General features: G+C 46.7%; 1 protein-coding gene across 1 annotated transcript in view; it reads left to right on the forward strand.

Moving 5' to 3' along the window:
- LOC106813560 (5'-nucleotidase domain-containing protein 1-like) overlaps positions 1-16165 on the forward strand; it is a 45687-nt gene that overhangs the window by 25955 nt on the left and 3567 nt on the right. Inside the window, exons 5-6 of the mRNA XM_014817731.1 lie at positions 11986-12104; positions 12576-12692. Of these exons, the coding sequence (XP_014673217.1) occupies positions 11986-12104; positions 12576-12692 (236 nt within the window). The remainder of the gene's footprint in view (positions 1-11985; positions 12105-12575; positions 12693-16165) is intronic.

Genomic DNA, 16165 nt, shown 5'->3' on the forward strand with positions numbered 1-16165 from the left:
CACTGGTAGGGGCCTGGTGGAGCGCATATATTTGCGGTAGCAATGCCAGCCCATTATTCACTGACTCTCCTCTCCCTCCCCCTCTCCCCTCCCTCACCGCTAAATGTACGACACTTAACTGTAAGCCCAAAAAATGTACTGCTGGTAATGGCGCAGCCGGACCCTTAGCATGACAAGGTCCTACCTTCTAATTCCTAAAGATGTCTAACTGATGGAATGTTATGCAATATAAATAATTAAATTTTGCCCTAGGATAACTCCTCTTCATTTTAATACCATAATCCTTCTCGTCACAACACTCACGATTGCTCTCTTCTACGTCCGAAACCACTCTCCGCCCGGCACTCCCGTCGCGCTAGCGACCGTTCGTTAGGGCGCTCGCAATGCCATCCCCCTCTGCTGACATAACCTCTTACTTACGTAACTATCCGCGCTTGTTGATGGCGGTAACGAGGGGATGGGAGACTGAGGAAAGTCGCACGCTACCGAATCATGAACGATAGACCTCGGGAATCGAGTATAGACGGATAGAAAAAGGAGGCTGAGGCGAGGGGCGTAGGAGAGTGCAAGGAGGCCAAGGACGCGAGGCGGCAGCCATGGTAGCATGCCAGCATTCCTGAGCGCATATACAGGTCACTCACGTTTTAACCTCTACCTACAACTCAAGTAGATCGGCCCGCGTACTCCCTCCACTCATACATTCCACACCAGGTCACTTCACCTTGCACTCAAACACTCTCAGTTCACTGTGCGACAACCCACACTTGTATCTGGCATGTGAGAAGAGTAGGGGCCACTTGCGCATGCTCTATATACAATGCCCAAGCAATATCGTTTCACACTCGTGGCATACAATTCAAACTCTCCCTCTCCTCCTCGGCTCCTACAAAATACACTAGAGCACTCATTCTGGTACACGCTCATTACCATTCGCCGTCACACGTCGCGTCTCTCTATTTAACATCACCATATACTTCCCTCTCGTCAGCCTCAGAATCCGCTCTCCAGAGTTGAGGTACGTGAGTGATATGTGAGGTAGGGCTGCCATGTAGCATGCCAGCATTCACTGAGCGTCTCCTCTCCCGCTCTCCTCTCCCTCTCCCTCTCTCTCTCCCTCCACACATCTCACTCCTCGCTCGACTCCCACACGAGATCACTCATACAACAGCTCCTGCACAGGCGTTACCTCCTTCACACTCTATTCCTCCTAAAAAGGTCCGCTCCTCACCTGATCGGATATGTCTATCCTCCCTCATGAAAAATCCTATGCTAGCATAACCACTCGATCTTTATTTGTAGAATTTGTACGGGCGAAATGCAAGTTGCTTTGTAGGGCGAGTAAAAGGAGCGGCTCAGTGCGGCATTCTCGGTGAGCAATGCAGCAGTTGGAAATATTGCAACCATTGACTCTCGCCGCCCGCTCTACCCTCACTTCTTACGAGTGGCATACGTCTCTCCCGTTCACTCGAGCCGTCCAAACCTTCTTTACACTTCATAGGCTCCGCTTCGATGGTAAGAGAAGGTCGCAGGATCTCCCTCATTTCGCAGACCAGCTAAGGCACCTATGAGCTCGCGCCATAGCCGAAAGATAGCTCTGGGAAGTGTAGCTGAGTGATGATTGAGGAGGAAGGGAGAGCTCGAGAGCCTCGGCGATGGGTCAGACGGAGTACGAGCCCGAAGCGAAGCTAACGAGCGGGATAGGAGCGCGAAGTCGCACAAAGTATGGCTGTTTGTCCTAACACTCCCCTATCCCACCTCCCCCTGCTCCTCACGGCATCGCTCCCACGCTCCCCCTCCCCGCGCGCCTCCTCCGCTCCTTATTCTATACCTCCCTCTCACACCCATTCACTGGTCTATCGACTAAACCGTGAATGACTTTAACTTGGATAGGTGGAGGAGTAAGGTGGTCTATGCTGAGAGATGCAATCTCTGTAAGATGCCAGGCCAAGCTCTACACCTGCAGAGAGAATCTGACCATATTCACCTCCCACCTCACCTAGATATACCTGACTTCTCCTGGTGAGAAATATTGCGCATCCCCCGCTCCCCTCCCCCTCTACCCTCTCACTCTCCGTCTCGCACGTCTCCCTCACTGATATTTCACACTAAACCCTCGTCACGCGTCTTCCTCACAGATGATGCCTAAGGGATTGTAGCGGATTGGAGTGTAGGGCTGGCGCATGTAGCATTCCAGCATTCACTGAGGCCTTCGGTATAGTCCTCCCCCTGGCCGCATGCCGCAGGACATTACATCCCGCCTCTGCAATGGTCTTCCCCTCTTCCTATTTCACTGTAAAAAAACTTGCTTTAACTGATGGAATGTTATCACCAAAATCCTATGGCTAGCACAACTCCTCTTTATTTTAATACTGCATAAATCTTTGCAAAAAATACGGGATTCTCTCGGGAGATAATTGCGCATGCGCGCAGCATGCGTGTTAGGTGTGCACGTGCCGTCTCTGAAGAAAACCTCCTCTCCCTCATCATCCACTACAATCACCTCATCTCGCTTCTCCACTCCGCTGCGCACGAGGGGAATACGGCGATAACTGACAACACTCTCCAGGCTGTCAAGTCGGAAGCGCATATCTGGGCACGCGTAAAATAGAAGAACGTAGGCCTGAAACCTGAGGACAGCACGGCGCGGGGGGAAGGGGGCGGTCAGAATGTGATAGTGGAGACGTCAGGAAGGGGCGCATAAAGAGAGCGCATGTTTTTGTCGCCCTAACTAGATTCAGTCTGTCACGGAGCATTCACGCGCGCTGACGCCTCTCACTATCATTATCACCACACAGCGGTAATACCAGACACAATCAATTTCTACTTTGAGCGCCCATCTCCCGAATCACTCTCAACCTTCGCCGAGATACCTCCCCCCACCCCTAATGTCGACCCTCATCCTTTCAATTGCGCCACCTATCCTCATCCCTCATCCCTCACCACTACAAGATTACACTAACTCCACTCCTCTGAGTCCCTCTCATAACCCTTTGCTCGGCGTCACATTCCCTCCTCCCTGATGTACGGATAGTGTGAGGGTAGGCTGCGCAATTAGCATGCCACATTCACTGAAGCTCTCCCCCCCTGCTCCCTCTCGCGCTATTACACCACCACCTCCAATCCGTAGCCAAAAACCCGTACTGGCTCTCGGTCATACCTCTCCCTCTCCGCAGCCACGCGGATCCCCTCTGCCCTCCCTCCTGCCCGTGATGTAGCCGTTACATGCAAGGAGTTCTTGGCGCTCATGAATGAGTGGCGACTAGAGAGTGATGGTCACTGGCAGCTGATTCTGAGAGATCTAGTTGATCTGCCAGATACATATCATACATAGAAGCTCTGATGCTAGATACACTCCCTCTCTTCCACTTCTAAATGCATCAATCTTTCGTCAACAATCCATCGTCACTTTCCTACTGCTCTCCGCGGAGATTCACTCATTCCGCGGCATGTCTTCCCTGCGGCGCGCACGGCGTGTTAAGGCGTCGCAGTGCGTCTGCACACAACTCTCCTCCTACCTCCCCGTGATGTAGGATGTGTGAGGTAGGGGCTTATGCGCATGTAGCATGCACAATCTCCACATCTTATATTAATTAGAGGCTCCCTTGCTGATCGGTGGCGCGCGCACGCTACGATGCGAGACCTGCATGCAAAGCTGCACACCACCTCTCCCTTCCCTCTCAACCGGAACACACTTACGTTTGGCAAGCCACTCTAGAAGAGAGAAGGTCAGAAATCCGCGCGAGCGAACAGGAGAGCGCGGGACAGTGACCCCCAGGCCTCTCCCTCCATAAAGTTAGCACAGCGACACTCCCATGCCTAGCATCGCATCCACGCATCTCACCGCACCACGTCACAACCGCACACCACGCCCATCCCCTTACCTGCACGCACACCGACGCAGCACTACTATCAGGCAAGCCATCAGTGAGGGTAAGGGGCCTGCGCATGTAGCATGCCAAGCCATTCGACTGAGCTCAAATCCCTCTCCCTCTCCTCGCCTCTCCCTCCCCCTCCCCCTCTCACCTCTCCTGCTCCTCACTCACCCGTGATCGTACGGATGTGTGAGGTAGGCGGGCCTCGCATGTAGGCATGCCACGCAGCGCTACTCGACTGGACGCGGCTCTCCCTCAACGCAGCACACAATCACACACATCACACACACCACCAAACCAACACACATCTCCCCTCGCTCTCCCCCCTCTCGACTCTCCTCTCTCCCCCTCCACCCTCCACACCGGAACACACCTCTCCTCTCCCTCTCCCCGCTCTCCCTGCTCGCCCTCGTCCTATCTCGCATCTCCCTGCGTCGCTTCTCCTCTCCCTCTCCCTCCCCTCCCCGTGATGTAGCGGATGTGTGAGGGTAGGGGGCTCGGCGCAATGTAGCCATGCGCAGCATTACACTGAGCTCTCCCTCTCCCTCCCCCCTCTCCCTCTCCTCCCCACATTACACCACCAAACACACTAGCCACACACATCTACCACACACACTCACTACACAACACATCACATCACACAGACCACATCACATTCCTCCTCTCCCTCCCCCTCACCCTCTCCCTCTCCCTCCCCCCTCCGACCCCTCTCCCTCTCCTCCTGCACCGCTGCGAAGTGTCCCTAACACGAACATGCCCTCTCCCGTCTCTACCTCCCCCCCTCAGTTCACACCTCCCCTCTCTCTCTCCCTCTAAAAAAACATCACTTGCGCCCCGCACACCTCAGACATATTTCCGCGCTCACGCAAATAATTTCACCGTCCATCCACTATCACAGACCGTCTCCTTCTCACGGTCCATAATATTAAACTCCACATGTAAATCATCATTCAGTAGATATAATTAAATCGTTTACACAATAAAAATCATTCATCAACTCATATCTCTGCTAGTCTCTGAAACAAAAATTATTTCACACAAAACATAAATGTCCCCTTTCCGTTCGAATACCTCTCTAACCCCTCACCACACACGGCACGTGGCAGCTGCTCGCTACATCGGCGCTTCTAGAAGTCACGGCTTGTTAAAAATCCGTTCCCGCTCCTCCCTACTCGCCCGATTCTTCCCTCTCATCCCTTTTCCACGCTGATCTCTCTGGGTTCGCTAACGTTATTTTTGAAAGGAAAGCCTATACAAGTATATTTACTGTCTAAAACATCCACGCCTATATCACAAGATCTACGAACACACTCGTACACACCGTGATGTACGAGATGTCGTCGAGGGGTGAAAGGGGGCAGCTGTACAGGCGCAATTTGAAGGAGCCAGATGGCCAGCATTCACTGACGCTCGTCCTCTCCTCCTCCTCCTCCTCCCCCTCTACTTTAGTTTTCTTTGTTTTTATTTTTACACCGTCTTCCGCTCTTACCGCGGTCACTCCTCCCACCTGCGTCGCCTGCTCCCTCCCCCTCCCCTCCTCGTTTCTCTGTCTTTCCACTCGCCACCTGTGAACTACTCCGTACTAGTTGCCACCTCTTCCCTCTGCCCGCGAAGTCGCCCGTCTTTCTCGCGCTTCTGCGTCGTATCAGTTACTCCTCTCCCATCCCTCTCCCCTCCTACTGCTCACTCGGGTACATCTACACAAAACACAAAAACCAACAAAAAATATCACTGTAATACAGAAAAGTGTAGCGCAGACCTTGTACCAACTCTTCCCTCCTACAGTGCTGAACGTGCACCGCCATAATCCCTCACGTCCGCCCTCAGTACCACATCCACACCTCGTTCCAGCAAATCACAATATAGATCCTCTAATATCGACCTTCAAGACAATCTAACAACCAATCCCCCTCTCAACCTCCCCGCTCTCTCTCCTCCCATCAATCCCGGTACACTACCCTCTCCCTCTCACCGCTCAAGTGGTCGTTGTCGTATCGTCAGGGCTTACCTCTCATCACCGATATCGCCACACTCTCCCCGGAGGTACACTCAATTCATGTCGGCCTCTCCCCCCTCTCAAGGATCCTAGAATGAACATTCGGTCCCCATCAGAATCACGCAATGTGCCTAACGTCTCCACTGCCCTCAACCACTAATCCTAAACACTCTACCCTACCTCCCCCTCAGAACTCCTAAACCCTCACACCACCCTAACAATTCAACCTAAACCATAACCCTAACGCTTTATATGCGGATAATCACCATATATTTTATATCTTCGATTGTCCCAACTCGACATTTGCGTTATTAGGAGACCCTCCCTCTCCCTCTACCCTTCTCCCCTCCGTCCTTTCCCCCGTGATGTACGGGGATGTGGTGAAGGGTAGGGGCTCAATGTTCTCTAATCGCACGTCGAAACCTCATAGTGGGCAGCCACTTGCCAAGACAATCTACACATAGAAGTGTAACCCTAGCCTTCGCTTCATCCTACGGAACGCTCGTACCTCTAAACATCCCGAATAACCCTAACATCACCCTCATATAAAAAGAATAAACATAATACAAACACACCTATAAACCTACCCTCCCCCTCCCCCTCGGGTTATCCATACTGTCAGGCTAGTACCACTCTTCTGATCACTGACATACCGCGAGCCGGTCCCCAATCTGCAAAACCTACCCCCTTCCCTCTCTCCTCTCGCGCGTAACATACTCATCATTACATACCTCGTAGTATAGTACCTCCCTGTCATACGTACCAACGAAACACCTCACCTTCCTCTCCCTCGTGCACGTAGTGCCAGTTAGTTGGTAGTATACACTGCCCGTACACTCCCCGTCATCCGCATTGAATTAGGAACATAGACAATCAGATGAAGAGTTAGTCGAGTAGCCTCCTCTCCGTCCCCGCAACATCCTGCTCACAGACTAAAACGTCTCGCGAGCTTTGGCTACACTCTCGCAGGTCCCGCGCGCCGGCCCTGCTGCTCTCATTCGTTCCCCGCAGTCACACGCTCCTCTTCAGCGTACAACACAATCTGAGTTGCAATTTTTGTTGTGGGCATTGGATACGGCTGAATCGAGTTAGCTCACTGAGGGCGTGACGGGGCGTCATACTCTCGACCCCCCAAAAAAGTATCAAGTACCCCGCAGCTCGCTAGCCTCGTCTGTCAAAATAATCGTCTGCCCGACTCTCTTTTGCGACCTACACTTTATTTCTCCGTTTCAAGAAACTTGTTTTTATGCAATAGATTCATCCTATGTCAGAGTAAACTTCATATTTTTGGCGCATAATTAGACCCTCCCGATTTCTTTTTTGATGCGACTCCCTCCTCCCCGCGTCAGTAATGTGTTAAATTCAACCGGAATGTTGTCCGACGTATGAGGCGGCTTCTACGGTCGTCCACAATAGTAGCACTCGGAGATCACACAAATCATTCAGCAAGAAGGATCATACTAATGTAGCATGGCTCCTGCGGTACTCTATCGACGCGCCCGGAATTACCGCTGCAACTCTACGCCTTGCAATGCCCTACTCACCCGGAAGTCCCGTACTCCCTCATCTGGTTGACAATGTGAATCGCAATCACTACCGCCATCATCTTTCTCTCGGATACGTTTACTCTTTTCTATCCCAGTCTTCAGGTCACCAACTCCTCCCTCTCCCTCTGCACTAAATACTTCTATGCTTGTGGCCCCTCGGTCCCTCATCCCCCCTCACGCCAAATCACTCCTCATCATAGCTGGTCACTCCTCTCCCTCCCCATCCTCGCGGTCAGATAAATGATTGAAGTCTCTAGATTTAAAGATAAAGTTATCCCACGCAATGTGTTGAAGGGTGAGATGTGGTAGTCTATATTCGGCGCAATGTCAGCGGTAATAAGTATTACTTCATAAATGCCGCCAAGCATTCACACCCTGCGAAAGACTGGAGCGTGGGTCTTTCCCGTCTAATTCCTCTGCGAGATAGACCTCCCGCGGCCCCCCATCCGACAGACCACTCCCCTCCCATCTCCTCCTCCCCTCTCCTCTCCCTCGTCTTCCCTCTCCGCTCTCCCCGGCCCTCGCTCCCTCACCCCCGGCTCCCTCATACCCATCTCGACCGTCTCCCTCTCCCTCTCCCATCTCCCTCATCCCTCTCCTCGCACCACCTCTCGCCAACTTCACTGGGGTCACGCGTCGCCGCTTCTCCCTCTCCCTCCCTCTCCTCGTCCTTCTCTCCTCTGCTCCCGGGGCGCGCTCTCCCTGACCTCCACTACTCACTAGTGTAGCATACACCAATTCCATATCGACTTTAACACGGCGCTTACATTATACAGCCGGTGCTACTTGAAGCGCTTCCAATTAAAATCTACTATCATGCTAACCGTAAATACCGCTCAAATTCCCGTCATTCTACTCAGTACAACGTCCCGTGATAAATTCTATAATGTTGACTATAGTGGTGAGGGTCTATAGGGCTTCGCGCAAGGTGTCTATACTCTCTTACACTCTATTATCCCAGCATGTCCCACTGAGATAGTTTTCCTAGACTCATCTGCATATATCCTCCTCCCGTCTCCTCTGCCCTCTCACCATCTCCCTCTCCCGACGGCAGCCAAATTTGCTCTCGTGTGGCGGCGACTGTGCACGCTTGCACTAATATATAGAGCAAGGTGAAAAGCGCGATTCAAAGAATTTCGCGCAGATCCTCCTCCCCGTGATGTACGGAATGTGTGAGGTAGGGGCTAGCGCATGTGCAAAGCCAAGCATTCACATTGGAGCACTCGCCCTTCCCCTCTCCCATCCCCCCCCCCTCTCGGCCCTCCTCGCACTCTGCATTTCTATACACGACCTTCCAATACACAATACTGCATCGCCATAACGCACTTCGCACATTCTCCGCGTTCTCTTCCTCCTGCACAACAACAGTGGCTCTCTACTCTTCGTTCTATATAATCAACCCACCTAATGTCTCTGTTCCGTCCTCCAAACCCCCTCGGAGCCGAACCTCACTCACTCCCACGAGAATCCAACAATCTACTTCCTCATCAATCTCTAAACTCAGGAGCATGATTAAATCCCATCTAATCATAATTAGTTGCTAAGTACTAAGGAAGTATATGTAGGTGTACTAGTAATAATATGAGCTATAAGTATAGTACGCTGCAGATATTTACAAATTGGAAATTATTTACTTCAATTTTTCCAAGGAAATTTAAATTATCGTCAAGATTAGCTGTACTAATTATAGTCATAATTGCAAACTTATTCCTTTTCATGTACCGAATTTGCAAATACTTTGCGTTGTCGCGCCCATTTTGAAATACCAGTGTAATTCAATGTCTAAGTACTGCTAAATTATGCTGATTAGTTTAAATATGTACTTAAAATCGCTTTGTGAAACAGATTTTTAAGTATGTTAAACTAATCATAATTACAGGAGGTTAAGTATGATATTAGTGATTTAATCATAATTAAAGTTAATCACGCTTCGTGAAATCGGCCCAGATTTTTAAGTATGATTAACTAATCATAATTACAGGAGGTTAAGTAGAGTAGTGATTTAATCATAATTAAAGTTAATCACGCTTCGTGAAACCGGCCCCTGGCTCTCAACATTGGAGACTGTGAATCTCCCGTGGCTCGGATGACCACGTAAAATGGCGGTCTCGTCTCCAGTAATACGAAAGGCCAATGGGGACGTAAAAGAACCACTGAGGCCGCAAAAACAAACTCTGGCTGTGACCACCCTCAGTGACATTCAGTGCCATTCGCTATAGCTATATAGCGCTGTTGGCAGACAGAGAGGAGTGGCGACCCCTGTCTGGTATGAACTACAGAAAGGAATAATAACAACTTCCGGAGGAGACTCGAAATAATTATTAATTATTATATTAAGCAGTCGATGCCATATCCAGTAATAAATACAAGCCACAAACTCAAGATGAGGTGAACGAGTGTGTGCGTGTGAGGTGAGGTAAGGTAAGATGGAGTGTGTGTGTTCAACTTTCATAGGGGGCGTCTCATACACGTCTCATACCGAGGTGTGTATGAGACGCCCGCTCTGATTGGTCAATAGTCCTGACTTGCCAGTCAGCTAATCAGCGGCTACAGCACATTGCTAATATGTTTACAGGGCTGCAGTTAGACGTGACTGCTCGTTTTTTAATTTTAATTATGCGCTTAAAGTTATTTTGTTAAATAAAATTGAGAAAAAAGAAAGAATGTAATAGTTGGTTAGGAGTTTTTATTGCAAAATAATGAAAATATAAAAAATAAGATAACATTTCAATATTTTGGGAATCGAATCGAAGGAATCGAATCGAGAGGCTAATATCGAGATACGGATCGAATCGAGAGGCTTGTGTATCGTTACAGCCCTAGTATATATATATGCATATAGGTAGGAAGGTTGTAGAGTTTCTTCCCTGGAATTTTTAGAAGGCATGTTAGGCAACGGGCAATCTGCCCCTGGTTGCTAATTGTAGTCAGTTACGCGATTGCTAATTGGAGGCATTTATGCATGTTCTAAGTGGCCCCCAATCAGTTCAGAAACATATATCCATCAAGCTCAAAACACAGCGTGACTGCATTAGGATTATCAAAAGTAAACGCTCAGACCCGACGTGTTAAAAGCCCAGGGAGAAACCTGGGTAGCTAGCTAGCTAGCTAGCTAGGTAGATTCGATTAGGGTTAGAACTTAGATAGATGCATGGATGGATGGATGGTATGGGATGAGATGAGATAGGATGGGATGGGATGGGTTAATCAACTTAATGCATGGATAGATACAATTCAAATTCTACAGGTCTAGGGTTTTAATTCATGTCTAGTCCAACATGACTTGAAAGTGGAAGGTAATATCATATGTGACATTCATAAATCCTAACAGTAACATGCCTTAGATGTCAAATTTACGCGCCTTAATTTCTTGCTGTTTTGTGAATCCCATCACAGTAATTCTAAATGTATACATCTTTGTACTGTTAAAATATATCTATTTATTTATTTATCGACTTTATTTATTTGTATTGGGGCCACATATGACACATATTACTAATTCACTATTTATGTTTCTGTTTTGTTTGTTCGTTCTGTTCGTTTTTTTTATCTTCTTGTTCATTAGGTGAAAATGGTTTCAAAAAATGACGCAGAAGGCTTTCTCATGTTTTTACCAATCATTTTTAGCTCACCTTGACATCGTCAAGCTGAGCTATTGCCATGGGTCGTCGTACGTCCGTCCGTCCGTCCGTCCGTCAACATTTCGCTTCGGTCAACAATAACTCAGGAACCGTTTGGCCCACATGTTTGAAATTGGGTATAGTTGTTACTGCTATGCTCCCATATTAAAGACTAATGGCAATTCCCATTTTTGCCAAAAAATTGCCGTGGCTCGAAAGTACGTCGACTGGCGTGCTTCAAAATAGGACGAATCACAATTTGTGACCGTAGATGGCGCTATACCTGTTTTGTAGCAATGGCGTTTGAAATAAATATGTAATGCTGCGTTCCGACATGTTTTGTAAAACTTTACTCTAATATAGACATTTTATTGGCAGGGTGGAGAGGAAATACCAATTTTGCATTAAAGATATTGTCAATGAAATCTTGTAAAACGAACCAGACGAGTGTGACACCACAGACTGTTTGTGTCTATATATGCTATATAATTGCCAAACCCTACCTAATTTGCATAATTTTTTTTAAATATCAAAACCCCTAGCCGTTATTCATTCACATACCAAAAATGAGCAAAATCCGTTGAACCTGAACTCATTTTGGTTTATAAATTATTATTGCAATATACAGATGGCAATCGTTTCTATAATGTACGTCGATGGTTGCTCAATTAAAACTGACTTCTTCTTACTCACTCATTTGTGTCCTTTTTTGTGGTGAGCTACAGTGTCATTGACACTTTCATTCTTTTTCCCTGTCGCCTGATTTACTCTGTTCGTGATTATACAGGTTATAAATTATAAATAATTAATTATTAAATTATATTGGGTGTGCTACCTAAATTGTGGTATTTCCCTGATAATTCAATTTGTTCTGTATCTTCTGTTTCAAAATGTTATGCAAGATGGACATCTATAACTGAACTAATTGACAACTGCGTTTCACTTCGCAGATGAATTAAAGGAAGGTCCCAGCGTGGACAGTCTAAAAATGCACGGTTGCTACCTGAATGGAAACTGGAATCTGTTTAGGTCTTTTCTTAAGCATGAGTCAGGGATGGCTGATCCCAAGGTAAAACATCACTGTAAAAACATTTTTAGGTTAATTAATTAGAAATCTCGTAAATGTACCTACGTACATATGTGTGGATTGCTTCACAGCCAGAGTGCATTAGACGTGATTGGAAACTTTGCATGCGCCCATGAAAGTAACATTTTCTTCACATAATTTGCATAAGTGTTTGTATAGCGTTCATTCATCGTAAAAACATGTTAACAAAATCTTATTTTCATGATGCAGGGTGTTGTGCCTAATAAATGAATGATTACACTATGAGCATCAACTGATAGATATTTATGTTGCATGTTTCGTTATTAAGGTCAACCGTGGATCCATAGAAACTACCTACATGTCAAATATACTCATCGTCATAATTATAACATGTTGGCCTTGCTGAGATTATGTCGTTCTCATTTTGCGTTTATGGTTGCGTGTTGCAGAAGTATGTGGTGCTATGTCACATTTCTCCGCTGGCTGTTGCAGGTGTTGTACTTTGGCGACAGTCTCCCGTCAGACATCGTCGCTTCAAGGCAGTTCTCCGACTGGACGACTGTGGCCATCGTTGAGGAGCTCGAGACTGAGGAGCTAGACACAATTGAGGTGATGGTTCGATGCTGAAAGATGCGAAAACGAGTTGGGATGTCGAAGCTGGGGGTCAAAGGTCAAAGGTCAAGAGGTGTAAAAGAAGGGGGAACATTCCCTCCTTAACTTAAGGTATTTCGGATCGATTCATTAGTAATAAGTTAGTCACGCACTGCTGCTTGAAATCCTGCTCCATGCTGACTGTTGCATGTTTCCGCCTCATCAATGGCGACTTGTGGGCAGGTGGTACGGTGCCTAATTGGGATCGCTGTGAGCTATCAGTCTGAAATGTCGTGTCAGTGCTGCGCTGCTAGGAATGTCAATGACCTTTAGCCGCTGTCAATAAAAAAATACTCTAGCTTGTGTAATGCAGCTAATTGATACTTTACTTGTATATATTGTAGCTACTGACACTCAGAGCCGGTCGTTTTGTGTATTTTTCGTCTCCGTTCATTGCGGATTGATAAAAACATTTCTAGTGGCATTAAGTAACAAAAGCAGCAGCAGCAGCAACAACAACAACAACAACTGCAGCAGCAGCAGCAACAGCAACAACAACAACAACTGCAGCAGTAGCAGCAGCAGCAACAACAACAGATTTCTGTTTGTAATCATTTTGCTTCCATGCAATAATTAAACAATATTACAAGTATATATATTGTTGTTTGTTATGCAATTATTGTGTAAAAGATAGCAGTAGTGTAGTAGACAAGTGAATAAACCATATTTACTTTGAGACTGTGTATCAGTAACGACGTTACGTAGCTGTGCCGTAGCATTTCTCTGCCATACAGACGTATTATATACTGTCAAGAGTCCATAATAGACAATTTTCTATTATGGCCATTGATACTGTAATAGCATAGGCAGCCAACTGTTGCAAAACAGTGCGCTTTTGACATTTGCCTAATAGTTAAACACATTAAGTAGACGTTGCATCGTTGTCGGGTGTGCGAGCAGTTTTTACAAACTCGATAGGTGGCGAAGCAGGCTCTATAATGCTTGTTTACAACTGCAATTATGACCATTATGACTATTTTAAAAGTAGAGGTGGCATGTTTTATTAAAAAACACCCATTTAAGAAGGAAGGGTTGAGGAGAGCTGTGAATCTATAACATAGCAACCAAGCAGTCTGCTTTTAGGTACGAGGACAGCAGGGCATAGTTGATTTATGTGTCGAGAGGGTTATTCTCACACTAGCCACAACTTTTGGATTGAAGGGTCATGGAAACCTTTAACACTTAAAAATGGCTAACAGTTTACGATTTAAAGAGTTCCCCAAAACAATGCAATCATGATATGTAATCAGGATAGTCCGTGGTTTTTAGCTCACCTTGACATCGTCAAGCTGAGCTATTGCCATGGGTCGGCGTCCGTCGTACGTCCGTCCGTCCGTCCGTCCGTCAACATTTCGCTACGGTCAACGATAACTCAGGAACCGTTTGGCCCACATGTTTGAAATTGGGTATAGTTGTTACTGCTATGCTCCCATATTAAACGTCCTATTTTGGAGCACGCCAGTCGACGTACTTTCGAGCCACGGCAATTTTTTGGCAAAAATGGGAATTGCCGTATAGTCAGTTCAGGTTCAACGGATTTTGCTCATTTTTGGTATGTGAATGAATAAGGGCTAGGGGCCGTTTTGATATTTTAAAATATAATTATGCAAAATTAGCCGTAGCGGTTAGAGCATAGATTACTAGTAGCTATATAGTATATAGAACAAACAGTCTGTCGGTGTCACACTCGTCGTGGTTGTTGTTACAGACTCTTCATTGACATATTGGACCAGAAGGCAAATTGGTATTTCCTCTCCGCCTTCAATAAAATGGTTATATTAGTAAAGTTTCAAAAAATGTCGGACCAGCATACCATATTTATTTTCAAACGCATCCTACAAAGCAGGAATATAGCGCCATCTACGAGGTCCACAAATTTGTATTCAATTGGCGTTATAGATTCATTATTGCGATTATAAGATGGCAATCGGTTTCTGTAATGTACGTCGGATGGTTAGCCTCATATTAAATGACTTTTCTTACTCACTATTTGGTCCTTTTTTGTGGGTGAGCTACAAGTGTCATTGACACTTTCATTCTCTTTTCCGTCGCCTGATTTACTCTGTTCGTGTTATTACAGGTTATAAATTATAAATCAATTAATTATTAATTATTATTGTGTGCCTACCTCAAATATGTAGTGATATTACCACCTGATATAGTTTCAATGGTTGTTGCGTGCTATCTTCGTTGTTGTCATGGTTATGCAAGGGATGAAGAGACGATCCTTGAGTGAACTGGAACTAATGACAAGCTGCGTGTTGCTCTTGCGGCGAGATGAATTAGGAAGGTCCCAGCGTGGACAGTCTAAAAATGCACGGTTGCTACCTGAAATGGAAGTACTAGGAATCTTTAGGTCTTTTCTTAAGCAGGGGAGTATCAAGGATGGCGCTGATACCGAAGGGGTAAAACGATGTCACTGTAAAATTTTTAGGGTTAATTATTAGGAAGATGCTCGTAAATGTGAACCTACTGGTCCAATATGTCGTGTGGAGTTGTTCCACAGCGCAGGAGGGGGTGCATTAGACGTGATGGGGGAAGACTTTGCATTGCGCCAAGGAAGGTGAGTAACAGTTGTTGCGGTTCACATAAGTTTGCATAAGGGATGTTTGGGTATAGCGTTTCATTCAGTTCGGGTCATAAAAACATGTTAACAAATCTTATTTTCATGATGCAGGGTGTTGCTGCCTTAATAATAGATGATTAGCACATGGAAGCATCAAACTGATAGATAATTTATGTTGCCATGTTGTCAGAATTATTTAGGTCAACCTGATCCATAGAAACTAGCTACATAAGTCAAATATACTTCATCGTTCAGTAATGTGATGAAACATGTTGGCCCTTGCTGGAGATTATGTCGTTGCTCATTTTGCGATTTATGGTTGGTGTTGCGAGAAGGATGGGTTTTTTTTTTTTCTGGTCTGCTATGCTGCACAGTTTCTCGCGTGGGCTGTGAAGTGTGAGCTTTGGCGACAGAGTTCTTCCTCGTCAGACATCGTCGCTTCAGATGGCAGTTCTCCGACTGGACGGACTGATGAGGCAATCGGTTGCAGGAGTCTCGGGAGACTGAGGGAGTCTAGGGACACAATGTAAGTGGTGGTGCGATGCTGAGACAGATTGCGAAAGACGAGTTGGAGTGTCCGAAGCTAGGGGGTAAGGTTACAAGTGTCAAGAGGTTGTAAAGAAGAGGGAACATTTCCTCTACCTTAAACTTAAGGTATAGGGAGGAAATGCCAGAATTGCGGCGACAAAATCTAAACGGCTCGACCTAGGCTCGTATAGTCGGTGTTATACGCATCATGGTAGGAAAAGCCATCACTGTGCCGAAATTGGAGGTCACAGGTCAAAGGTCAATGGCACAGGGCAGATTTTAGACATTTTTCGAGCGAACATGGTCGACGTGAGCGATGAGAAACCTTTTGTGTTTC

Source organism: Priapulus caudatus, unplaced genomic scaffold (assembly GCF_000485595.1).
Source record: "Priapulus caudatus unplaced genomic scaffold, Priapulus_caudatus-5.0.1 Scaffold23, whole genome shotgun sequence".
NCBI lineage: Eukaryota > Metazoa > Priapulida > Priapulimorpha > Priapulimorphida > Priapulidae > Priapulus > Priapulus caudatus.